At 59.9% G+C, this 23,266-nt stretch overlaps 3 protein-coding genes across 17 annotated transcripts; 2 read left to right on the top strand and 1 right to left on the bottom strand.

Annotated features, from left to right (window-relative positions):
• Nucleotides 1–940: 940 nt before the first annotated feature.
• Nucleotides 941–9,700, top strand: UBA7 (ubiquitin like modifier activating enzyme 7). Of its 4 annotated transcripts, XM_024566003.4 has the most exons (25): nucleotides 941–1,027; nucleotides 1,128–1,291; nucleotides 1,376–1,544; nucleotides 1,640–1,774; nucleotides 1,884–1,990; nucleotides 2,288–2,378; nucleotides 2,469–2,598; nucleotides 2,797–2,894; nucleotides 2,979–3,125; nucleotides 3,520–3,702; nucleotides 3,872–3,979; nucleotides 4,135–4,215; nucleotides 4,295–4,450; nucleotides 4,544–4,709; nucleotides 4,789–4,997; nucleotides 5,095–5,159; nucleotides 5,246–5,426; nucleotides 5,499–5,573; nucleotides 5,795–5,966; nucleotides 6,471–6,553; nucleotides 6,810–6,902; nucleotides 6,995–7,186; nucleotides 8,786–8,878; nucleotides 8,952–9,052; nucleotides 9,492–9,700. In XM_024566003.4, exons 2-25 carry the CDS (start codon nucleotides 1,236–1,238, stop codon nucleotides 9,619–9,621), a joined length of 3,021 nt encoding a protein of 1,006 aa, XP_024421771.2. In that variant the 5' UTR covers nucleotides 941–1,027; nucleotides 1,128–1,235; the 3' UTR covers nucleotides 9,622–9,700. The 4 variants fall into 4 exon arrangements, with proteins under 4 accessions (XP_024421771.2, XP_045056061.2, XP_045056058.2 ...); XM_045200126.2 differs by lacking the exon at nucleotides 941–1,027 and having other exon boundaries at nucleotides 1,044–1,291; nucleotides 1,376–1,416; XM_045200123.3 differs by lacking the exons at nucleotides 941–1,027; nucleotides 9,492–9,700 and adding an exon at nucleotides 9,279–9,485 and having other exon boundaries at nucleotides 1,044–1,291.
• Nucleotides 9,701–9,872: 172 nt separating this feature from the next.
• INKA1 (inka box actin regulator 1) lies at nucleotides 9,873–11,766 on the bottom strand. Of its 2 annotated transcripts, none has more exons than XM_045199895.3 (2): nucleotides 11,444–11,766; nucleotides 9,873–10,701 (listed from the first exon to the last, which is right to left on the bottom strand). In XM_045199895.3, the coding sequence occupies exons 1-2, from the start codon at nucleotides 11,681–11,683 to the stop codon at nucleotides 9,913–9,915; spliced, it is 1,029 nt and encodes a 342-aa protein (XP_045055830.2). In that variant the 5' UTR covers nucleotides 11,684–11,766; the 3' UTR covers nucleotides 9,873–9,912. The 2 variants fall into 2 exon arrangements, with proteins under 2 accessions (XP_045055830.2, XP_024421749.3); XM_024565981.4 differs by having other exon boundaries at nucleotides 11,477–11,752.
• A 2,761-nt stretch (nucleotides 11,767–14,527) lies between these two features.
• Nucleotides 14,528–21,834, top strand: CDHR4 (cadherin related family member 4). 11 transcript variants are annotated; one of them, XR_006656296.2, is made up of 19 exons: nucleotides 14,528–14,635; nucleotides 14,956–15,146; nucleotides 15,266–15,428; nucleotides 15,513–15,595; nucleotides 16,021–16,131; nucleotides 16,978–17,081; nucleotides 17,274–17,410; nucleotides 17,703–17,886; nucleotides 17,973–18,126; nucleotides 18,365–18,458; nucleotides 18,724–18,927; nucleotides 19,009–19,148; nucleotides 19,383–19,533; nucleotides 19,619–19,833; nucleotides 20,064–20,206; nucleotides 20,706–20,762; nucleotides 20,864–20,952; nucleotides 21,149–21,179; nucleotides 21,687–21,735. XR_006656296.2 is itself a non-coding variant. In XM_045200181.2 (18 exons), the coding sequence occupies exons 1-18, from the start codon at nucleotides 14,587–14,589 to the stop codon at nucleotides 21,740–21,742; spliced, it is 2,331 nt and encodes a 776-aa protein (XP_045056116.2). In that variant the 5' UTR covers nucleotides 14,528–14,586; the 3' UTR covers nucleotides 21,743–21,834. The 11 variants fall into 11 exon arrangements, 9 of the variants coding, with proteins under 9 accessions (XP_045056116.2, XP_045056119.2, XP_053786263.1 ...); XR_006656295.2 differs by lacking the exon at nucleotides 21,687–21,735 and adding an exon at nucleotides 21,623–21,676; XM_045200181.2 differs by lacking the exon at nucleotides 20,864–20,952 and having other exon boundaries at nucleotides 21,623–21,834.
• Nucleotides 21,835–23,266: the final 1,432 nt, after the last annotated feature.

Genomic DNA, 23,266 nt, shown 5'->3' with positions numbered 1-23,266 from the left:
ACGTGTGGAATAGTTGCCTTGCGCACACCACCAACTGAGGACCTGGCCTACAGCCCAGGTGCGGGTGCCCTTCAGCGGGTTATAGCAGTTTTGAGAAAAGAGGTGCTGGCATTGTGAATACGCTGAATTCCACTGAATTGTGCACTTTGAATGGTTATTTTCACATTACATGGATTTTACCTCAATTTTTAAAAGAATTTATGACAGCACGTGGTTTAGCTATTGTGGAGTTTGGTGGGAGCCGTGGTCCCTCTTCAGAGTACTGGCCCCAAGTTCCTAAGAAGGCGAAACAACACATCCGTGGGTGAAGGTTACACAGGACCTCTCTGTACTATGTTTGCAACTTCCTTTGAGTCGATAATTATTTCAAAATGAAAGTTTAAAGGAAAACTAAGGGCACGCGACCATGGCTGCCCCATGCCTCCCACTCTCGGGTCTGGCATGCAGAGGTTGACGGTGCCCTCTTGGAGTCCGGGGCCTCATCCCTGGCTGGCCGCCTCGGACTGCCATCCCGCTGTCTGTTCTGGGCTGGCAGCTGTGGGCAGGGAGGAATCCTCATTCTCTGAGGAGAGAGCGCAGGGCCCAGCAGGCACTCCCACAGAGAGCAGGTTCCACCCAGGTCTGAGGTTTGGGCCCTGGGAGTGGGCAACATAACCTCCTGAGCTCCCATAGCCCCTGGGCCAGGACTGGCCCCAACCCTTAGGGTGTCTAAGTGTCTGCATGATGGACAGCAGGCCTGGAAGTCCTCAGGACAGGGAATTCCCATCCACATTCTGTGCGCAGGAAGCCCATTCAGGCAGGAGCATCTGAGGGGAACAGGGCCTGAGGTTTGGGACAGCTAGGGAGCCACAGGAAATGACCAAATCCAGCCCTTATGGGTCCCTCCCACGGCCTGGCCCCTCCCTGCTCTCCCAGAGGCCACACAGGCCTGATGTCTGCCCCACCTTGCCTGCGCCCTAGGGCTGCCAGTCTCGCCTTGGCCAGGCGAGGCTGTTCAGCACGGGCCAGACGCAGGACAAGGGACCAGGTCAGAGTCTAGTTTCACTTTCATTTTTGCTTTCCCTGAAATGACAGAGGAGCCGAGAAGAAGGCTGTGACCAGCAGTGTCTCTCACTCCCTTGCCTCAGCGCCTGCTTGCACTGAGCTACAGCTGGGCACCGGCCTCTGCTGGCACTGCCTCCCCCAGAGACCCCTCTGTCATCGCTGCAGCCTGGTGTCCGGGCCCAGGCCTCTGGATGGGTGCCCAGGACACCTCCAAGTCACTGGATGAGGAGCTGTACTCTCGGCAGCTGTGAGGCTGGAGGTTGGGTGGGGAGTGGGGTGGCCCTCTGACCTCTGGTCTCCCATTGCCTGTCCTCTTGCTTTCCATCCGCAGGTATGTGCTGGGCTTGCCGGCCATGCAGAGGCTTCAGGAGGGTAAGGTCCTGCTGTCAGGCCTCCAGGGCCTGGGGGCTGAGGTGGCCAAAAACCTGGTCCTGATGGGCGTGGGCAGCCTCACTCTGCATGATCCCCACCCCGCCTGCTGGTCCGACCTGGCTGCCCAGGTGAGGGCTCTGGGCGGCTGTGGGTCCACAGAGCAGGGTGGGGATAGGGCCCAGGAGGTATCTCCTTGCTCATGCTGGACTGGGTCTCTCTTTAGTTTTTCCTCTCGGAGCAGGACTTGGGAAGGAACAGGGCTGAAGCAACTCAAGAACTTGTGGCCAAGCTCAACGGAGCTGTCCAGGTCTGCGTCCACACAGGCGACATCACAGAGCAACTGCTGCAGGACTTCCAGGTTCCCTCTAACCCCCACCTACCAAGCCAGCCCAGTCCCCTCCTCCACCCTTGGCCGTGGGGTGGGTGGGGAGGTGGCTCTGGCCCTGCTGACCCTGCGGTCCACCCAGGCGGTGGTGCTGACCGCCTCGAGTCTGGAGGAGCAGCTGAAGGTGGGCACCTTATGCCACAAGCATGGAGTCTGCTTTCTGGTGGCTGACACCCGGGGCCTTGTGGGGTGAGTGAGGCTGTCTGCCTAGCCTGCCTCAACCCAGACAGCGTCTGATTCCAGAGCTGTCCCTCGTTCCGGGCTTGCCCGAGTGCCCTACACCCCGTCCCAGGCCTGCCTACCTCAGCATCCCCTTTGGATTCTGGTCCCCAGCCCCACCCCTCCGCTTCCTCCACCCCAGCCTCTAGACGTGCCCCAGTAACCCCTCCAACTCCAGCTCCCAAGCCTCCCCCAGCATTCCTTCCCCACTCTGGCCCCCTTGTGTCTCCTACCCTTTGCCCCTGAGCCCCTACCACCCCACCACAGGCAGCTATTCTGTGACTTTGGTGAGGACTTCACTGTTCAGGACCTTACAGAGGAAGAGCCCCTGACAGCCGCCATCCAGCACATCTCCCAGGTGGGCGCTTGGGTGTGGGCAGAGGATGGGCTGTCGGAGCCTGTGGAAGGCAGGTACGGGCGACTCTGAGCCAAGCCACCTCTTATCCAGGGGTCCCCTGGCATTCTTACTCTGAGAGAAGATGCCCACAACTTCCGTGATGGGGACTTGGTGACTTTCTCTGGCATTGAGGGCATGGTCGAGCTCAACGGCTGTGCTTCCAGACCCATCCGCGTGCAGGGTGAGCCAGCCCCACTCCAATTCCCGGCTCAGCACCCTAGCCCCCACTGGGGGCAGACGCAGCCTGGTCCTTGGGGATAGGCTCTCCCTCTGCCTTCCTCAGGATGGGCCACATCGAGGACACAGACGCAGGACAGGACGGGGTGTGGAGAACCACTCAGGGTCAGAGGTCACACTAACTAGGCTGGATCTGCCCCAGAGGACGGGACCTTGGAGATTGGGGACACAACAACTTTCTCCTCTTACTTACGTGGTGGAGCTGTCACTGAGGTCAAGAGACCCAAGAGAGTGAGGCATGTGAGTGCAAGGTGGGGGAACTTGGGAGACTTGAGGAGGCCCCCAGTGTTCTGGACCTGCCCCTGAGCCTGGTACCCCCTGCAGGAGCCCCTGCATGCAGCCCTGCTCCAGCCCCGTGTGGTGGCCCAGAGTCCCCAGGAAGTTCACCGTGCCCACTGCCTGCATCAGACCTTCCGTGCCCTGCACGAGTTCCAGCGCCTCGGCGGCCGCCCACCCCAGCCCTGGGACCCTGTGAGTGCCAGGCCCCGTTGTCCCTCCTGTAGGCCTCTGCCTTATCGAAGTCTCAGCTGCTGGGAGGCAACAAAGACCATCTCACGGATCCAAGTTTGAACCCCCAAGGGGCTCTCCCACTCATATAAAGGAAGGCAGGCTGAGACCCTGGGAACCCTCGCTGCCTCCTAACCCCTCAAAGCCGGGCTCGTGTCTGCACCCATGTTGGTAAAGCCTCCAGGGCCGTTGTCTGGCACTGGGGGTCCTCTGGTAGGGTGATACTGCCTGCCAAACCTGTCCCACTCAGGTTTCTGCTTCCTTTTCTGTGGAACAGGGTGGGTGGCTGCCTGAAGGGTTGGAGTGGGGAGTGGAGCTCAGGCCAGAGCCGCTGTGCCTACTGAGTTCTACCCCACAGGCTGATGCAGAAAGGGTGGTGGGCCTGGCTCGAGACCTGAAGCCATTGCGGGGGACAAAGGGAGAGCCTTTGGAAGAGCCACTGGATGAAGCTCTCCTGCGGACTGTTGCCCTGAGCAGTGCTGGTATGCTGAGCCCCATGGCAGCCATGCTGGGCGCAGTGGCCGCCCAGGAAGTGTTGAAGGTGGGTGCAGGCAGGGTGAGTTTGGGAGGGGTGCAGAGCTCGCTGTCAGTGCCAGAGGGTGCCCAGCGCCAGACAGTGGCCCTGGTGGCTTCACCAACCTGGGTACAGCCCCCAGCCTGGATCTGAGGGGCTAGGAGGTGGCAGAAGCCCCTAAGGTGCTGGCCTCTAGGCAGTCTCCAGGAAGTTCCTGCCCCTGGACCAGTGGCTGTATTTTGATGCCCTCGATTGCCTCCCGGATGATGAGCAGCTGCTTCCCAACCCCGAGGACTGCAAACCGGTGAGAACCTGGGGTGGGTGCACACCTTCTCCAGACTCAGGACTAGGGGAGAAGCAGGAGGAATGGTCCCGAGGTCCTGACCTGGAAAACCCAGTGTAAGGCGGACACTCAGCACAGGCCAGCAGCTGTCACCGACCTGTGCCTGTGTCCCCTAGAGACGCTGCCGCTACGATGGGCAAATTGCGGTGTTTGGGGCCGGTTTTCAGGAGAAGCTGAGCAGCCAGCACTACCTCCTGGTGAGCCATGTGGTGAGGTTGGGAGTGTTTGAGGGAGGGCCGGGCCTGGTCCTCTGGCTAAGGATGCTCCTGCTGGCAGGTGGGTGCTGGTGCTATCGGCTGCGAGCTGCTCAAAGGCTTTGCTCTGGTGGGCCTGGGGCTCCGAGGCAGAGGGGGCGTGACTGTGGCTGACATGGACCACGTGGAGCGCTCCAACCTCAGCCGTCAGTTCCTCTTCAGGCCCCAGGACATTGGTGTGAGTGCCTGCCCCTTCCAACACCCCCTTTACTGGACTGTCCTCCCACAACGTACCCTCCCCCCACCCAGCGTCTTCCTGCTTTCTTGTCAGAGGCCCAAGGCAAAGGTGGCTGCTGAGGCTGCCCACCGCTTGAACTCAGATCTGCAGGTGAGCCCGCTCACCCACCCTCTGGACCCCTCTACAGAGCACATCTATGGGGACGACTTCTTTTCCCATGTGGATGGCGTGGCTGCCGCCCTGGACAGTTTCCAGGCCCGTAAGTGCTTGACCTTGGAACTCAGCCCCTTGTCCAAGGCCGTGCCAGCCCCCCCACTAACCCTCTGCCCCCTTGCCAGGGCACTATGTGGCTGCTCGCTGCACCCACTATCTGAAGCCGCTGCTGGAGGCAGGCACGCAGGGCACCCGGGGCAGCACCTCAGTGTTTGTGCCGCTTGTGACTGAGGGTTACAGAGGGCCTGCCTCAGAGGCTGCAGCTTCTGAGGATGCCCCCCACCCTGTCTGCAGCGTGCGCCACTTCCCCAGCACAGCTGGGCACACCCTGCAGGTGGGAAGCCCCCCGAGATGCCTGTCCCGCACGGTTCAGTTCTCAGCTGCAGACCTGTTGCCCACCTAACGCCTTATGGTTCCTTTCTCCCCAACAGTGGGCCCGGGATGAGTTTGAGGGGCTCTTCCGTCGGTCTGCTGAGACCATCAACTGCAACCGACAGTAAGGCCACCAACAGGGGTGGATGTGAGACTCCCTAGCAATGGAGTCTTCAGGGCTTAGCCTCTAACTCTCTCCCCTCTCCGCAGGGCACCCACCTCTCTGGCAGATGGGGAATCACAGCTGCCGCCCCTGCTACAGGTGGCAGTGGGGGTCCTGAGACAGCGCCCGCAGAACTGGCGAGACTGCGTGCTGTGGGCCCTTGGCCGCTGGCAGCTGTGCTTCCGTCACAGCATCGAGCAGCTGCTCAGGCATCACCCACCTGATGAAGTGCGTGGCTAGGGGTCCGAGAGTGAGGGCTCAGGGAGACCAGACTAAGTCCAGCAGCCTTCATTTCCTTAGGTGCTTGAGGATGGAGCACGTTTCTGGTCGCGTCCCAGACAGTGTCCTCAGCCCTTGGAGTTTGACGCCAGTCAAGTGAGTGAGGTCCCGTGGGAGCCCTGAGATGGCCATGTGGCCCCTGAGAGCAAAGTGGGCGCCTCTGCCTTCTGCACAGATGCTGAGAGACAGAGGCACGTCTAGGCACGTGGGGGTGTCCACATGTGATGCAGAGGCGTGCACTCAAATGCATCCACAGTGGGCGGTGCCCATGCTCGCTCACTCACCTGCACACTGGCCCTGCCCTCGGTCTGACTCAGGACACGCACCTCCTCTACGTGCTGGCAGCAGCCAACCTATACGCCCGGGTGCACGGGCTGCCTGGCTCCCGGGACCAGCCGGCGCTCAGGGAAATGCTGCCGTCACTGCTGCTGCCTGAGCCCCAGCACCTGCACCCCATCTTTCCTAATGACCTGGCTTCCACTGAGCCTGGTAAGGCCACAGCCCTGCCCACCCCAATGCTGCCACCCAAAAGTTCGACCCCACCCTCAGCCTGGGTAGAAGAGCAAGGGGCCTGGGGGCCCTGCAGCCAGCTCACTACTCCTCAGGCTCTCTGGCCTTGCTTCTCTCTCATCCTCTGGCCCCCCAGCAGGCCCTCTCCCTGCTGCCTACCCCACCCCCACCCTCACCCCCATTCCCTTAGCAGGTGTTGAGCAAAACAAGCACAAACCGTTGGGCCCTATGACCCCCAGGTGAGGACAGAGTCACATAGCACCCACACATGCATGCAGACACAGACACACACGTGCACACACACCCACAAACACGGGGGACAGAGGGGCTGGAGCTGCTGAGTAGGAGACTAACATCAATCAGAGGTCTTCCTGAAAGTGGTAGAGACCTTGGGCTGGGCAGAGACCAAGAAGAGGCCCCAGGTTCCAGGAAAGTGCAGGAGATGGGGGCTAAGGACTGTCCCCCAACCCCGTTCCCTGACAGACCCTGGGCAGGTGGAGAGACTGCGTCAAGCCCTGCGGGACTGGAGCATGGGCTCCCCACTGGAGCCCCTGAGGTTTGAGAAGGTGGGAGCCCAAGCAGGGCTGAAGGGCCAGGCTGGGGAGATTGTTGGGGAAGATCAAGAGCTGAGAAGGCAGCTTTGGAGCCCCTTGGCCTGGTGCTCCTCCCAGTGGGGCTCCAGAAGCAGCTGTGTTCCCCTTACCGGATAGGGGGGGGAAATGTGAGCGTCCACTAGACAGGCTGTGGGAAGATCTGCACACACGGGCAGCCACGGAGAGGGGCACAGGGCGGTGTTAGCCTCCTGGGACTTGAACCTCACAGGATGATGACAGCAACTTCCACGTGGACTTTGTGACTGCAGCAGCAAGCCTTCGAGCTCAGAACTACGGGATCCCACCGGCCAACCGCACCCAGGTAACCCTGCCTCTTGGGATTCCAGCGTGGAGGTGGGGGTCAGACCCTGGCCCTACACCATGGTCCCAAACCCAATCTCCTGTCCTTGGCAGAGCAAGCGAATCGTGGGCCGGATCATCCCAGCCATTGCCACCTCCACAGCGGCTGTGGCGGGCTTGGTGGGCCTGGAATTGTATAAGGTGGTGGGCGGGCCACGGCCCCTCAGTGCCTTTCGCCACAGCTATCTGCACCTAGCTGAAAACTACTTCAGCCGCTACATGCCCGTGGCCCCAGCCACCCAGAAGGTGAGCCCTGACACCCCACTCACACCCAGCCTCGGTTTTCCCTGCTCCTTCCCAAACAGGCCCTACTCTGGCTTCTGGCTTGCACCAAGGCCCAGATTCTGGGGGAGTCCTTAAGACTCCTCTCAGCCCTCATCCTGCAGCTGTGAAGCCAGGCTGGGGCCTGTCAGACACAGGAAGTAGCCATCAGCCACCCCTCTGCTGCCCTGGGTCTGGGGGAGCTACAGCTTTAACTCATTACCGAGCCAGACATCCCCCACAGCTCCCTCCTTCCCAGGAGTGCCCCTGAAGAGGAGCTGAAGGGGTGGGGGGGGGGAGGGGGGGGGGGGACTTGGGCCTCAGCCCCACACGGAGCCTAACATCGCCTGCCTGCCTGTGTGGCGTGGGGACCGGGCCTACCCCATCCAAAGGGAATTAAAGGGCGCTGACCTCCCTGTTGCCACGGGGGTGGGGTCTGCAGCCCTGGGGAGGGGTGTTGTTTGTGTCACAGGTGTGAGTGTGCCGGGGCCTGGGCACCCTGGCCACCCCAGGCTCTGTGTTGTGTGGGCACGGAGGGGGCATGCTTGCACATCTGGGCACCAGATGGGAGTGCAGGCCTCTTCTTCAGTGTGGGCTCTCATGGGTGTGCATGTGAGTACATGTGTGGATGTTCCTGGGCTCATGCGTGTGAGTTCCTTCGAGTGCAGGGCTGGGGATGGCCCTGGCAGCGTGCCCGACTCTGCAGTTGTTAGCATTTCCTTGGGGCACAGAAGAAGGGGTGGAAAGAATGTCTTCACCAGGGGAGGAGGGAGAGGTCATGGGCTAGCACTGGGCTTTTGCTGAGTAGCCCTGGGGTACCCGAGGGCACAGCATACAGAGCCCCTTTGTGAGGGGCCCCTCCCCTAGTTAGCACATAGGCTGCCTTTGTCCATGGTGGAGGGGGCGGGGAGGATCCCCCTCCCCCCGTCGCACCTCTGGTCTTGTCTCAGCTTTACCCCACTGTATTTTCTGGGAGGGTTGGCAGGACCTCATGCCCTGGTCCCTGGCTGCCTGCCACCCTTCTGCCCTCAGTTCTGGGCACCAGAACCCCAAGGCTCTTGACATAGGGAAAGAAAGAAGGGACAGGAAGAGGAGGCTGTGGACTGTGCCCCTACTGGTGTCTCCAGGCCAGCAAGTTCCCAGTGGTCTCTTGCCCCTTTGTGCCCATGAGTACTCAAGGCCCTGGCGGTACAGGATGAGGGGACAGGATGTACCCCTCCTTTCCCAGCTCCCAGCCTTGCATTTGAGGAATAATCTGCTTTACTGGAGACTTCAGCTCAGGGGCCCTGCTCCCACTTCCTCAGGAAGCATCGCCCTCCCCCCCAACCTACATACAACCAGCCAGTGTGATGGATTGCCTGTTTCCCCGTGTGGGGGCCCCATACCCCATTTCCTGTGCTGGCCCCAGCATGGGCGGGGAGGGTGCCGAGACTCTGGGCCCAGATCCCACCTTCCATCCCCACCCCCTGGCTCCTGCTTCCTGCCTTTAGTCCAGCTCCTCCTCTAGGAAAGGGGCCATCAGCTGCTGGTGACCAGTAGGGGGAGGGTACGTGTGGGAAGCTTCTCACTCCTCACCACCCCCAGTTCCATCACCTGAGCTGGACCTGTTGGGACCGCCTAAAGGTGACTGCTGGGCAGCCGGAGAGGACCCTGAAATCACTCCTGGACCATCTGCAGGTGTGCCTTGCTTCCCCCACCGCCAGGCCTGGCCTGACCTGGCCCAGCTGGCACCTGACCTGTCTCTCTCTAGGAACGACACGGGCTGAGGGTGAAGATGCTGCTGCAAGACGAGGCTGTGCTCTACTCGGCAGGGTGGCTGCCTGAAAAGCAAGCCCAGTGCCTGCCCCTCGGGTGAGCCCATGCCTGGCTTTAGCCAGGCCTTGTTCTGTCCCTGGAGGTTGGGGGGCGGTGTGGGGACAAGAAGCCTTTCCTCTTCCCAACCCCATATGGGCCTCTCACACCTTACCCGAGCTATCTTTTGCCAAATGGAGGCAGCAAATGGGCTGGGGGTGGGGTGAGGGCCCAGAGCCTGAGAAGGGGCCTCCAGTGCAGCCTGCTCAGTGCCCCCCCTTCGTAGCCCACTCCCAGGGGACCAGCAGCTTCCTGCCTCCTGCCCGCCCAGCCAGCCGCTCTGAAAATAGTTTCAGATGTTTCCTGTCTTGAGTTGCTCCTGCTCCTGCTCCTGGCTCAGGCTCCTTATGGCCCATTAGCACCCCCTCGTCCATGGTCACTCTATGTCTGCCACCGCTCAACTCCCCAATCTCCCCACCCCGACCCCACACGCCACCAGGGTGACAGAATGGGTGAAGCAGAAGACAGGCTGGGTGCCTAAGCCTTGGCAGCGGGTGCTGGTACTGGAACTCAGCTGTGAGGGCGAGGAAGACGACACTACCTTCCCACCCTTGCACTACGAGCTGTGACAAAGCAGCAGCCCCACCCCCTCTATCGAGCTCTGCATCCTGAGCACACAGTAGGGGCTCAATAAATGCTTTTGAAGGAAGGCATAAATGGAGAGGCTGGATGATAGAATACGGGGTAGTAATACACATGGGATGGGACAAGGGCACGTAGGGACCCCTGGAGGGAGGGAAAGGCTCTTCAGATTCGCCCACCTGGGCTGTGCCTCCCAGAGCTGGGACTGCCTCCCAGAGACCCAGGCGTACGGAACCAGTCCAGAGAAAGGCTTTATTGTCCCAGGCTGGAGGGCAGGGTCAGAGGTAGCTGACAACATCATTACAGATGATGGGCTGGCGGCTGCGGCAGCTCATGAGGGCTGCAAAGCGCGAGACGTCCGCAGGCAGTTCGGGCTCTGCCCGAGGTGGGCACGACAGTCGCTTTCCTGCCATGGCCGCCCTGCGGGCCCTGGCCAGCTGGCGCCGCAGCTGCTCAGAGAGGCCAAGCAGGAACTGGGGGGGCCGAGCACGGGCACGCGGCCCACCCCCATTGTCCCCCTCACCTGCTGCCTCAGGCAGCTCCATCCAGTTGTGCACCAAGTCAGCGAAGCAGTTGTCCCCCAGCACCAGGGGCTGGCGACTTCGACCTCTGCTCAGCAGGGCTGCTGTCCAGTCCTCGGCTTCCAAGCCCCGCCAGTGCTCCAGGCAGGCATCTGGGGTGGACTTGGGCCGAGGCCGGTGGGCAGGTGGCGCCTTAGCCACAGGGGCTCCACTGGACAAGGGGATGCCACTGGCCGAGAGGCGCTGTCTGTGGGGGCGCCATGCTGGGGGTGCTGGAGGTACCGGCAGCTCTTCCTCTCTCCATGTGCTGCCTGACACCTCAGAAAAGCCAGAGTCCCAGTCCAAGGTGTGCTCCCTGGGGCCCTCCAAAGCTACACCTCTGTCTCCTGTCTCCACACCTTCCTCCTCCTCTTCCTCCACACAGCAGGCAGAGTCCTCTTCCAAGGCATCTGAGGCCCTGAGTCGGTGGTGGGCACCTGGGCCGCATTTGGGGGGTGGCGGAAGGGGACCAGGCATTGGAGGCGAGCCTGTGTCCCGGCCACAGGGCTGTGGAGGAAGAGAGGGCAGAAGTCAGAGGGGCAGTGCTCGTCACTCCTGCCTGCCTGGCCAGGCCAGTCCCAGAAGAGAAGGCTCAGGAGGGCTGGACAGGCCTGCAGGCCTGGGCAGCAGGGCCTCTAGTGAGCACAGGCTATGGGGGCGCTGGCACACGAAGCTCGTGTGGCTCCCATAAGCCGACCTGGTGGCAGTCCGGCAGGCTGCAGCACGCAGGGTTGGGCAAGTCGGCACCCGCCACCAAGGCCCAGGGCTGGAGGCAGGGCTGCTGGCCTGAATCGGGAAGTAGGTCCTGCTCAGGGCTGGGGGTGGGGGGTGGGGTGGAGCATCCCGTGCTTTTTGAGGGATTCAACTCCCCAAACTCCACATTGTCTTTCATCTTTCAGAGGATAGAGCACTTGCCAGGTGCGGGTAGAGGAAGGAGTTTCAGGCCAGCCTGGCATAGGGGGCATCCACAGCGGCGCCAACACCTCTTTAGGACCTCGAAGACCACTGTTACACCCCAAAAGAAGTTTCTCCCACCCCACTCCCTCCCAGCTCCCTCCGCAGGCCCGGCAGCAAGGCCAGCTGGGCGGCTGTTACTTGATGCCCCTCGCAGTTCCCAACCGTCCGAAACCCGACGCGGGCCATCTGGGCCATCTGGGCCGCTCCACCCCCATCCCGCCTAGGATGAGCGCTCGGGACAGCCCCCCACCCGAGTGTCTTTCGGTCGATGGCAGCCGAGCACCCCACTCACGTCCTTAAGAGTCACACTGATCCCAAGCCTCACCAGTTCCCAGCGGAGCTGGCCCAGGAAGCTGTCAAGCCGAGTGCTGTGCATGCCCCTGCCGGAGCCCCCGCCAGGCCTGCCAGTTCCTCTGAAAACTCTGGCGGGAGCGGCGCACAGAGGGCCGGGCGGCCCCGCCAGCGGCGCCTTCACCCACTGCCTAGCGCTGCGGCTCTTCGCGCTCCGTAGCTCCCGCAGCCGCCCCAACATCTGGCAGCCCCGCCCCGCCCCTGGTGCCGCAGCCAATGGGGCGGGGCGGGACTGAAGTGGCCCCGCCTCGCGGGCCGGGCCGGGGGCCGAGCCCCACGCCCACTCCCCACTTGGCTCCAGCTCTGCGGAGAGGGGCGGGCCTGCCGCTAGAAGGCCGGTCCCGCCCTGGACTCCCCTATGCCCTAGCGGTTGAGTTGACTCCGGTTTGCTCCGTGACCCAGAACGAGTCGCTTCCTCACAGTAGCCTCAATTTCCCCATTTTTACCAGGACAGAGTTGCGGTCCCTCCTTCAGGGGCCCCTTGATCACACGGGTTCCCCGGCGGCGCCCTTGTGCGGGCAGTGCGCCCCCAGTCGCCGGACCTCAGGGCCCAACCCACTGGACCCACTCCGGGAGTGAGCCGTGACAATCCCTGGAAGTGATGGGAGGGCCCAGCCCCCTCGGAGGACTCCGGGAGCGCGGAACTTCTAACCTCAACCAAGCCTCTCCATCCCGCGTCTGGGCCAAACTACGCCGGGCCGCCCTCTAGTGGGGAGCGCGCGGCTAGCGGCGATTCCTGTGGTGACATCTGCATCCTCTCGCCGGCCGCAGGCCACCTACAAGATGAGAGAGCTAGTGCAGGGGAGTTAGTTAGGGAGGGCGCTCCCTAGCGGGAAGGGTCAGAGTCCGTTCTGCCCCCAGGCGCTCCGTGATTGCAAGCCCGGTTCAAGGATACAGTCTACCTGGAGACAGACCAGTCGGTAGATAGAAAAATACCTGTGTTGAGTGGGAGGCTAGCTTGGAAGAGGGGACTCGCAGCTGAAGTGCCATTCTGTATGGGATCTGGATGGGCCACCATGGAGAGATCAAGAGGCGCATTCTAGGCAGAGGAATCAGCCAGTTAAAAGCCCTGAGAGGACAGGAGGTGGGCAGGGCTTTATGTAAAGAAGGCCCAAGTTACCCTGGCTGGTGTGGCCCAGTGGGTTGGAGCATCGTCTTTGTGGAATGGAAAGGCTACAGGTTCCATTCCTTGACTGCCTGGGTGAGGACAGGAAGCATCCAATCTATGCTTCTTTCTCTCATGGATGTTTCTCTCTCCCTCTTTCTAAAATCAATGAAAAAAAAAAGTTCTTTGGTGAGGAAATAAAAAAGGCCCAAGATGCCTATGACGTGGCAGTGGGAGTGAAGAGGTCAGCAAAACTAGACTCTTAGCAGCCTGAGAAATACGAGGTCTTGTTGTTGGTGTGGTGGGGAGCGCTGAGGGTCTGGGCTGGATCCCAGCTGTTCTGGAAGAGCCACTCTGTAATCGGAAGGTAGGCTCCTGCCCTCATCCAGCACAGGAGGGGAGGGCCTGGGCCCCCGGGGGGGCGGTGATGCACAAAAGGGGGCCACTTTGGGGTATCTTTTGGAGCTAAAACCAAGCCTTGCTGATGCATGAATATGGGTAGGGAAAGACAGCATCAGGTATGACCCCTAGATTTCTTGCCTGAATGTCTGGTTGGATGGGATTGTCATGAATTGATCCAGGAAAGACTGGAGAAGAGTGGGTTTTGGGTTGGAAAATCAAATGATCATTTGTGGACATGTGACCCTTGAGATGTCTGTTAGGGATGATGCAGGGGTGGGGGTGAGCTACTGGGTGTGTGACTCTGGAGTTTGGGAGAGAAATCAGCACTGAAGCCTTGGATCTGGGAGGCAGAGCGAGTGGGTGGTACTTGAGGCCATGTGCCCGGATGTGATGGCAAGGGTGAGTTCCGCAGTCAGGACTGAGCCCTGGAACACCCCACCCAGTGGAGTTAGGGAAGATGAAACAGAACCAGCAAAGGAGGCAAGCAGGAACAGCCAGGGAGGCGGGAGGAAATAAGAGAGTGGGCACTTAGGAGCTATGAGGAGTAAGCATCAGATGCTGCCAAGGAGGTGAGACTGGAGAAAGAACCGCTGAGGACCCCACCCAGGGCAGCTCCATGGAAAGAGGGATGAGCTTGACTCAGTGCGTAGAAGAGAGTGAGAGGTAAGGAACTGGAGAGAGCAAATGTACACAACTTTTTAAAAAATATTTTCTTTCTTTTCAGAGAGCGGGGAAGGGAGGGAGAAAAAGAGGGAGAGAAACATCCATCGGTTGCCTCTCGCAACGCCCCCAACTGAGGACCTGGCCCACAACCCCAGGACTGTGTGCTGACGGGGAATCGAACCGACACCCTTTCAGTTCACAGACTGGTGCTCAATCCACTGAGCCACACCAGCCAGGGCTAGACAGTTTTAAAAAAATTGACATGTAAATACAGCAAATGGATAACTCTCAAAGGTACAGCTCAATAAATATTAAAATGTGTAGACATTTGTGCAACTGTCACCCAGATGAAGATATAGGATATCTCCAGCCACTCCCGGAGGCCACTTTGGCATCCCCTAAGATAACCACTATTTCATTTCTGTCACCATAGGTTCCTTTTGCTTGAGCTGGTACACAACTTCTGAGAGATTTTGTTGGTGGTGGGGCTCAGATTAGGTGGGCAGATAACGTTCAAACAGGCGCTGGCAGTCGGAGGTCAGACTCTGTGGGGTAGCAAGTCCCGAGCCCAACTTCCTGGGTACTGTCTTGCTTTGTCCCCAAGGATTGCACGACCAAGGCTTCCCTGAGTCTGTTTCCCCATCTGAAGCTCGATCCTTCTCCCCACAAATCTCCTTCGGGCCGTAGAAGTGAAAGGGGGAGTTCACGGCAAGCAGTGAAAAAATGGGGCTGTACAGGCCTCTGGAGGCCTGTGTGGAGTCTAGAGCTCAGTCACCAGGAATGGGTGGGGCTGCAGTCTGGGAGGCCCAGGAGTCCCGCCCACCCCCTGTGTTTGAGCAGCTCACCTGGCAACAGGTGGGCCTGACAGTCTGCTTTTCCAGAGTCTCCTCTGCCATCCGTATCTTTAGGACACTATGGTGCTGTTCAGGCCCCTGGCACTGCTTCTTGCTCTGGTTGTCTCTGGTGAGGAGCTGGTGGGTGGGGGAACCCTAGTTCTTACCCCACTGAACTCCATAGTGGAGTGGAGATCTGAGTTTTCTCAGATAAGCTATCATGGAGGGCAGGGGCTGGGGGAGAGCCAGGAAAGGGCAAAGATCAAAGATCTGGACCCCTGACCCTCGTTCCTCTCTTGGCTTCTTTCTCAATCGAATCCTCACTCCCAGTCTGTGAAATGAGCTGACCTATGGTTGGATGTGGGGGGAAAGGAAGGGCCCTGTGGCAGAAGAACTCACGTGTGTGGTTCCCTGTGCCCGGGGCCCCCAGCCTGATCGTCTCTTCCTCAGACCTCCACTGCCTGCCCTGGTCCATGAGTGTCTCTGAGAGACGGGGGCCCGGCACCGTCCTCCAGTCTTTCTCCTTAAACTGCTCTTCGCACGTGCCCACCTTGAAGTTGCTGCATGTGTGGCCACCCACTACCTTCTTCAACACACTCAGCCTCAGCGTGACCACCTGGCAGGGGGTTTATATGGGAAAGGTGGGGTCATGGGCATGGCTGGGGACTGGGAACAAGGGCAGACCCTGAATTCGCAAAGCCAGAGCAGATGCATGGGGAAGGAGAGCCTAGGCCCCATATGGCACTGCCCCTTGCCACAGCTGACCTTGAACAGCTCGGCCCGGCTGGACGCCCTGGCCGTGAACCGCTATGAGCTGCAGCTGCAGGTCACGTGTGGCAACCTTGTGATGGAAGGACCACTCTCCGTTGATGTGCAGTGGGACCCTGACCACATCCAATGTGCTGGCCGATTTGTCAGCCCAGGTGAGACCGGGGGCAGCAGGCAGGGGTGGGCAGGTATGGCCTGGACAGAGCCTCCCTGACCTCCCCTTTGGCCATCTGGGGAAGTTATCCAGGTGCTGGAAACCATCACACCTGGGGCCTGTCTGTACACTTTGCTGCTCCCAGACCTGGAACTGCAGGGAACCCAGGTGAGCCCAGCACATAGGCAGTGTCAGGGTGGGACCCGTTCGTGTATAGCTGAGCCTCTGCATGATACATGTTTTTGGAGAGAGCCACTGAGGTCTCCCACCCTTAGGTGACATGCTATCCCCACAGGAAGCTCTCTGGGGCTCAGTTCTTTCAAGTTCTCCTGCATGTTCTGAATTCCCCATGAAAATTCTGGATCACTTTTATAATGCAAAAACAAAACGTAGTTTAAAAAAAAACAAAAAACAAAGTTAATGGTTTAGAAGCAGAAAGGATTAAGGATCAGGGCCAAGGGCACCCTAGCTAGGGTGTCAGTGTTGGGGTTGGGAGCATTGGGTGTGGGCAGGTACCCACTGGGAGGGTTTGACAGGGATGCTTGGGGCACTGGGGCCGGGGGATGGGGCCTCAAGCATCTCTGTCCTGTCAGATAAACATCACCAGTGCCCAGGACCCTCCACACTTCCCTGGACCTTTCTCCATCAATGGTCAGGGTTGTCTGCAGGCACCACCCCAGGGCCTCAAAGGCCAGGCTCCAAAGGTGAGCATGACTTGGGAACTGGGGATATCAATGGATTGGGCGTACAGCAGGCGGAGCCACCACCTCCTGGAAGCTTGCTTGTTCTTTGCCTCCTGGGTCCTCTCCATGATGCTGCCTCTCCCAGACACCACCCACACCTGCATCTCCTGCTGTGCCGGCCTTCCTCCCACCTGGGCCAGTTCAGTGCTGGGCTCTGGATCTGGGAGCTCATGGTGCCTGGAACAGAAAGGAGAGCTCAGAGCAGTCACACAGGAAGGGAAAGTTCTGAGTAAAGTGGCTAGTGCAGTCTGAAGGAGGCTAGAGAAGTTTCTCCTTTAAAAATCCCACTTCTTGTCCCTGGCTAGTGTGGCTCAGTGGATTGAGTGCCAACCTGTGAGCCAAAAGGTCACTGGTTCGATTCCCAGTCAGGGCACATGCCTGGGTTTCAGGCCAGGTCCCCAGTAGGGGGCGTGCAAGAAGCAACCACACATTAGTGTATCTCTCCCTCTCTTTCTTCCTTCCTTCCCCTCTCTCTAAAAGTAAATAAATAAAGTCTTTTAAAAATTAAAAAAAAAAATTCCACATCTTAGTGACTGGCTCTTCACAACTCTAAGGTGGTAAGTCACATACTGAATGACTCACATATTACTCTTTTGGGGGCTGTTTGCATCCTAATGGAAGGATTAATGGCCCAAAAATGGGCCTCAGAGGAGCATCTGTCAGCAGAACGACACCTCGTGGGGAGTAGTGAATGTTGGAGCTCTCTGTGGAGGTCCTGGAGGGGGTCTGCCTATTTGAAGAGAAGACTGGGCACAGATGTACCGGTAGAGACCCCCGTGGTTCCCTTCCTGTTCTGTGTGCGCCCAGACCTTCCAGCTTCAGATCCTGGTGACCTTTGGAGCAAACCGAAGCTGCCGAGGGATGCTCACAGTGAAAGTTTTGTCTGTTCCTTCCAGCCGGGTCTCCTTCCTGTAAGGCTCCCCTGCCCTGGGACAGAGGGGGAGGCAGAGCCTAGCCCTAGGGAAGTAGGAGCGGGTTAAAGTGGGGCTGCTGGAGTGTCCCGGCCAGCTCAGGTATGAGGGAAGTCCCAGAGGAGGGGCCTGCGGACCGTGATGGGGGCGGGGGAGCAGGATCCGGCGGAGCCCGTGCCCCTTTCCATTTAGGGAGCAGAACCGGAATATCACCATCCCCGAGGACCTGGTGCCTGGGAGTAGGGTGGTTCAGGTTCAGGCCCGGGGCTTGGACGTGCGCTACGAAATCCTCTCTCCGGTGCCCTGCCCGCTCTTCTCCATCGGACCCGGTGAGGGGGACGCGGTGAGGGGGACGCGGTGAGGGGCGTGGAGCGGGTACGGGATGCCTCTGTGCGTGGTTCAGAGGTTATTCGCACTACCTTTCGCGCCTTCCTGAGAAAAGAGGCTGGATCCGAGGCAGAAACTGGGGCGAGGTTACGTCTGGTGGCCCGACCTTGGAGGGGGCGACTCTGGTGGCCCGGCACAGCGCCCTCCCGCTGCAGGGGTCGGGGTGGGAGGTTGGAACCCGCTCTGAGCTTGCGGCGGGACGAACTCTGTGTACCTCCCTCCCACCCCGCCCAGCGGATGGCGTGATTCGAACCACTGGGCCCCTAGACTTGGTGCGGGCCGCAGGCGCTGCGGTCACTGCGCTGCAGGTGAAGGCCTTCGAGCGGCTCCTGCCGTGGGCCAGCGTCCAGCTGGATCTCACCGTGAACGTGACTCCGGTCAACCGTTGGCCCCCGCGCTGCCTTCCAGCGCTTCTGGTGTGAGTACACCCGAGCCTTACCTAGGCCACTGGGACGCCAGCCACGGCTTTCCCTGGCCCCCACTCCGCCAGCCCTCTGCTCCCAGGACTCAAATCCCCGAGACCGCGACCGTGGGCACCGTGCTGAGCACCTTCACTTGTGTTGACCTGGACTCTCCTGCCTCCACCCTCGACTACCAGCTGCGGTTTCACAGCCCTCCTGGGCTGACAAGCCTCTGCCTTAGCGACAGAGTTCTGAAGGTGCCCAGCGTGGGGTCCCAGGCCCACCCAGCAGGGTGCTTGCAGCGGGAGGTGGCAAGGGTCTGTGAGAGCCGGACCAGGCTGGTGAGGGAGATGGTGCTGGAGCCTACCCGCTTGGCAGTCTGGAAAACATGGGGCCAGGGCTGCTCTCTGTGGAGGCCCTGGCCTGGGGCAGCCCAGTGCGGCTCAGGGCTGCCCAGGCTGGGGCCAGGCCTCACTCCCTGGCCCCTCTGGCCAGGTGAATGCCACACTGGACTGTGACGCTCCTGGGGCCTGCTTTCAGCTCGCAGCCTCCATCCTGGTGTTCGACGGCGGTCAGCCCCTGATGACCAGTGAGTGACCATGTCCAGGCCTGGACATTCCCAACAGGGCCGTTCTGTTTCCCTCCCCTCATTCTTGGGACCGGGTTGTCTCTCCTCCCTCAAAAACTGATAGGGCTGTTTGTCTCCGTGTTGGACCCTTAGGGTGGGGCACGTTGCTCCCACTGGACGCTCTCCCTCCTTAGACCCCCAGGGCAGGGCCATGTCTCCCTCCTCAGCCCCTCAGGGCAGGGCTGGGCACCCCAGGCCAGCTTCTTGACTGTCTAATGGCCTCCAGCTGAGGTGCCAGTGCTGGTGACGGTGACACCTGTCAACGAGTTCTCCCCAGCTTGTACTCCACGCACATTCCGGGTTCGCGAGGACGCGGGGCCCCGCACCCTGCTGGGCTCTGTGGTGGGCACGGACATGGATTGCCCAAACGATGGCATAGAGTACTACACCTCCGGCGGGTCTGCCACCTTCGCCGTGGACCGCCTCAGTGGTACTTCCTCCCCAGGGCTGGGGCACAGAGGTGGAGCCAGAGCCGACTGCGGGCTGAGGCTACTACGGTTCCCCTTTCTAGGAGAGGTTCGCCTCCTGGGGCCTTTGGACTACGAGCAGCGGAGGCTGTACAGGCTCACTGTCCTGGTGTCTGACCAGAGCGGAGACCAGGCCTCCGCCCGCCACCGCTCAGGCTCCTGCACCATCACCATCGAGGTGGAGGTAATTGAGCCCCAAGGCCTTGGGGAGAATTGGAAAGAGTTCAGATCTCCCTCTCGCATTCTGATTTTTCCTCTGTGCCTCAGTTTCTTCCGTTGGTTGGCTGGAGTGGGTGGGGCCTCAGGTGGGAAGCTCTGCAGCCTGTGGCCTGACTCCTAGGCTCTAACTGTGCTGGGAGGGGACTGAGGGGCTGGCCTGGGGACTGGAGGACTGGGTGAGCTGGCTACCTTCCTACAGGATGTGAATGACCATGCTCCGGAGTGTGAGCCCCCGTTTCAGGAACTTACAATCCATACCTCCCCGGGCCGTAGCATGGAGGTGACCAAGGTGTCATGTCGGGTCCCTCAGGAGCCACAGCGCCTGGCCTTCTCCTACAGCATCATGGGAGGTGAGGCCCATGGGGGCCAGCAGGCAGTGGGAGAGGAGCAGGCAAGGCCAACAACAGTCCCCTTCTTCTGCCACTCTGCTTTCAGGAAACAGTCAGAGCCGATTCAGCCTGCAAGGAGCCGTCCTGGTGCACAGCGACAAGGGGCCCCCCCTGCCAGAGCAGCCCCACACTCATGAGCTATTGATCCGTGTGGCCGACGCAGGTCCCTCCGTCCCCCACCTCAGCACCACAGCTACCGTCATTGTGCATCTAGTCCCCTGGAGGGCCAGCACAGTGGCCACCAGCACCCACAGAGCCACAGTGAGGGGGGGTCCTTGGGCCCTTGAGGTGGGAGGAGAGAGGATCTCGGAGGATGGGGAGACCCAGTTTTCCAGGTGGACGGTGGGGGAAGGCACTCCGGAGGGAACCGTTGAGTGCAGAGAGCAATACAGGAGAGCAAATCTGGGGTGTAGGGGTGCAAGCCGTTGGAGGGGGCTGGATGGTCAGGGCACTTTGGCAGAGCAGTGGTGAGGCTGTGGCCCCCATTTCAGGTGCCTTCAACGAGGACACCCCTGCTTGTGACAGACACAGAGGCTTTCTGGCAGCCGGAGCCCTGGTTTGTGGCAGCGCTGACAGTGACCGGTGCCCTTCTCCTCTTGACTCTGGGCTGGCTCCTGAGCAGGCTCCTCCGGGGGTAGGGCGCCTGCCCCTGTGCTCCCTGCCTCCCCCAGCCCCTCATGGACCGCTCCTGTGAGAGGTGGTTTCAGCCATGATTTGATAACAGCGCTCACGGTGATGAGCGGACAGACTGATATTAAGAGTGCTGCCTTCCCTCCGGAGGTTGTCCGGTGGAGGCAGAGAGATGCCGAAGGATGCTGTCTCTACCGTGGGCAGAGCCCAGTCTTGGAATGGGATGGGCGTGGGCGAGGCCCAGGGCTTGAGTCTGAGTGTGTCGTACATTGGGCATTTACCCTTTTCCTTTCCCCTGCCCTCCACTTGACACCTGACCTACCCCCAAGACTTCAAGTTTCTTATGGGCACAGAGCTAAACCCAGGGGTGGTGGGGGTGGCAGTGTGGAGGCTGTGGACGGACACTGGCTCTCTCCAATACAAAGGGGTAGATGAATGGCGCGGGTTCCTGGAGCCAGCGGGTGTGCTGCTCTCACGCTTGGGCCCTCCTCCTGGCATTTTAGGTTGGGCCAGGTGCTACAGGCACCAAGCAAACCAGCCCAGGCTCTGCTACTGAACAGGTCAGCCTTCTTTGCATACCTCTACGCCTGGAAGTCCATTACGTAAACTCAGGCTGGGGCCCAGAGCCTCACCCTGTGCCCCTGCTCCTGCTTTGCTCCAGTAACCAGGGAACTGAGGGGTCCTTTGAGGGGTTCATGGAGGCACTGAGGATGGGGACACCGTAGGCACCCAGCAAGCATCACAAGCCTCGTATGTCAACCTTCCGCCCTGTGTCGTGGGGGCACCAAGGCTGCTCTAGAGTACTCCCCCGCAAAGCTGCCCCCCCTACGGAGGGCCACCCCTGTGGGAGCACCTGCCCCAGTACCATGAGGATACACGGGGGCAAGTGGGCTCCTGACCCTGTGGACGGGGTTCAACTCATTGTGCCCTCTCATTTCCCCCTCAGCGGCATTTTGATGGCAGAGCGCAGGACTTCCGTGAGTCCCCCTCCTCCCAAACCGTTTCCCACCCGGACACACTTTCTCTCCTTTCCCTGGCTCAGTGTCTCCTACCACCAAGCACCCACTACTCTGTCCCTGAATGGGGTCCGTTCTCACTCCCACTCACCTTCCAGCCAATGTTTGTCAAACACCTGTGGGATGAGGAAATGACTCAGAGCCGCTCCGGGTCCTGCCCTCAGGAGCAGGGGGATGGTAGTGAGGGAGAGGTCCCCAGATACTCCATCGTCACCAATGAATTATGGCAGAGTAATCTGGCTCTGGGTTTAGGGGAGCTGGTGTCTAGTTTTGCAGAATCAATGATATGCTTCCTGTGCATTTGAGCCAGACCTCACAGGATTTTCTGAGAAAGGAGGGAGGGGACAGGTTGGATTAAGAAGGAGGGGTCACACCCAGGGTCCTGGGACATCTCCTACCCTTAGGTGAGGGCGGCAGTTCTGCTGAGGCCAGCAGTGCCCTCTCCCTCTCCCGCCCATCCGAGCTCAGGCACGGGCAGAGATGACCTGTTCAGCACGCACACAGGAGCCCGGTGCTGGCTCTGAGGCCAAGAAGCTGCTTCGCTATGTGGGAATTTCTCCTTCACTTGATCATGGGCTGTGCTTTCAAGTTGATTCAATAATAAACAAAATTACAAACAGGAAAGCCCCAGCCTCGTAACCTGCATGTGGGAGAAGCTCTGAGATCTGTGCTTCTTGTTCTTCCTTGGAGAACTCCCTACCTTGTGGGAACACTCTAGGGAGTAGTATGGTTACTTTTTTTTAAAGATTTTATTTATTTATCTTTAGAGAGAAGAAAGGGAGGGAGAAAGAGGAGGACAGAAACTTCAATGTGCGAGAGAAACCTCAGGGGTTGCCTCTTACATGCCCCCAACCAGGGACCTAGTCTGAAACCCAGGCATGTGCGCGACCTTTCGGTTTGCGGGAGGACACCCAACCCACTGAGCCACACCAGTCAGGGCGGGTAAGGTTATTTTCAAGAAGGCACTGTACTGTGCTCCGACAGCGATTAGCGCTCCGCAGGGGTAAGGACCTGTTAGTTTTGTCAGGACTGCGGGGGCCTGTCCCCTCAGAGGCCACCTGCTCCGGCAGGTGGAGAGGGCCCAGGAGCTTCCTTTTTCCACTGAGAAGAAGACATTGTTGCGGCACTTTGCCCACTGCGCCGCAGGCTTAGGAAGGGTCTGCAGTTCTGCACTGAGGTGTGGGTTGGTGCAGAGAATGCTGTGGCACGGATGGCCACGGAGGGACTGGCAGTAGCCCTCTTCTGAGGGGCTGTTCCCATTTCTTCCTGCTATTTCTTCTGGTGCCTTGGCTCTCAGCCCTCCCCGTGCCGGGCGGAGCTGCTGCACACGGACAGGTGGCCTGCAGTAACCCGCAGGAGGGCAGGCTCCCTGGGTGCTGCGCCAGCCTACTTCCTGCCCATCAGGTCGCAGGGTACTGCCAGCTGTCCAAAAGGAACTGCTGTCTGGTGGGGGCTATCTTATTACTTTTTAAATTTATAGATTTTAGGGAGAGAGACACCTCGAATTATTGTTCCACTTGTTGATGCATTCGTTGGTTGATTTTTGTGTGTTCCCTCACCAGGGAGCGAACCTGCAACCTTGGTGTATCAGGACATTGCTCTAACCGAGCAGTACCCAGCCAGGGCTGGTGGAGGCTGTCTTTTCCATGGTATCCCCAAGTTCTCTCAGTCTCCCTTCTGCCAGGTCTGTGGGCCTGAATCCTGTCAGGGGACTGGAAGAATCTCCTTTCCCGAGCCCGTTAGGAAGTCCCAGGTCCGGGAAGAGGCAGAGCGCCTTCTGCGGGAAAAATACACTTCACTGGGCTCCCACTAAGGTGAGGGTGTTAGAGCTGGCCTCGGGCACAGAAACGTGAGCGCGGGCAGGCCGCTGTTGGAGCGGGTAGTGGGCAGACGTTCCCTGAGCAGGTACTCTGCTCTACGGGCTCAGTCAGTCTCCATCTCTAAGGAGCCAGGCGGTTATCCTCATTTTATAGGTGAGGCAACCCAGGCTCAAAAGTCACAGTGCTAGCTAGTCCTGACACTTGATGAGGGTGCAGTCTGTGTCACTG

Source organism: Desmodus rotundus, chromosome 8, assembly GCF_022682495.2.
Source record: "Desmodus rotundus isolate HL8 chromosome 8, HLdesRot8A.1, whole genome shotgun sequence".
NCBI lineage: Eukaryota > Metazoa > Chordata > Mammalia > Chiroptera > Phyllostomidae > Desmodus > Desmodus rotundus.
This window is presented reverse-complemented; position numbering and strand designations above follow the sequence as displayed.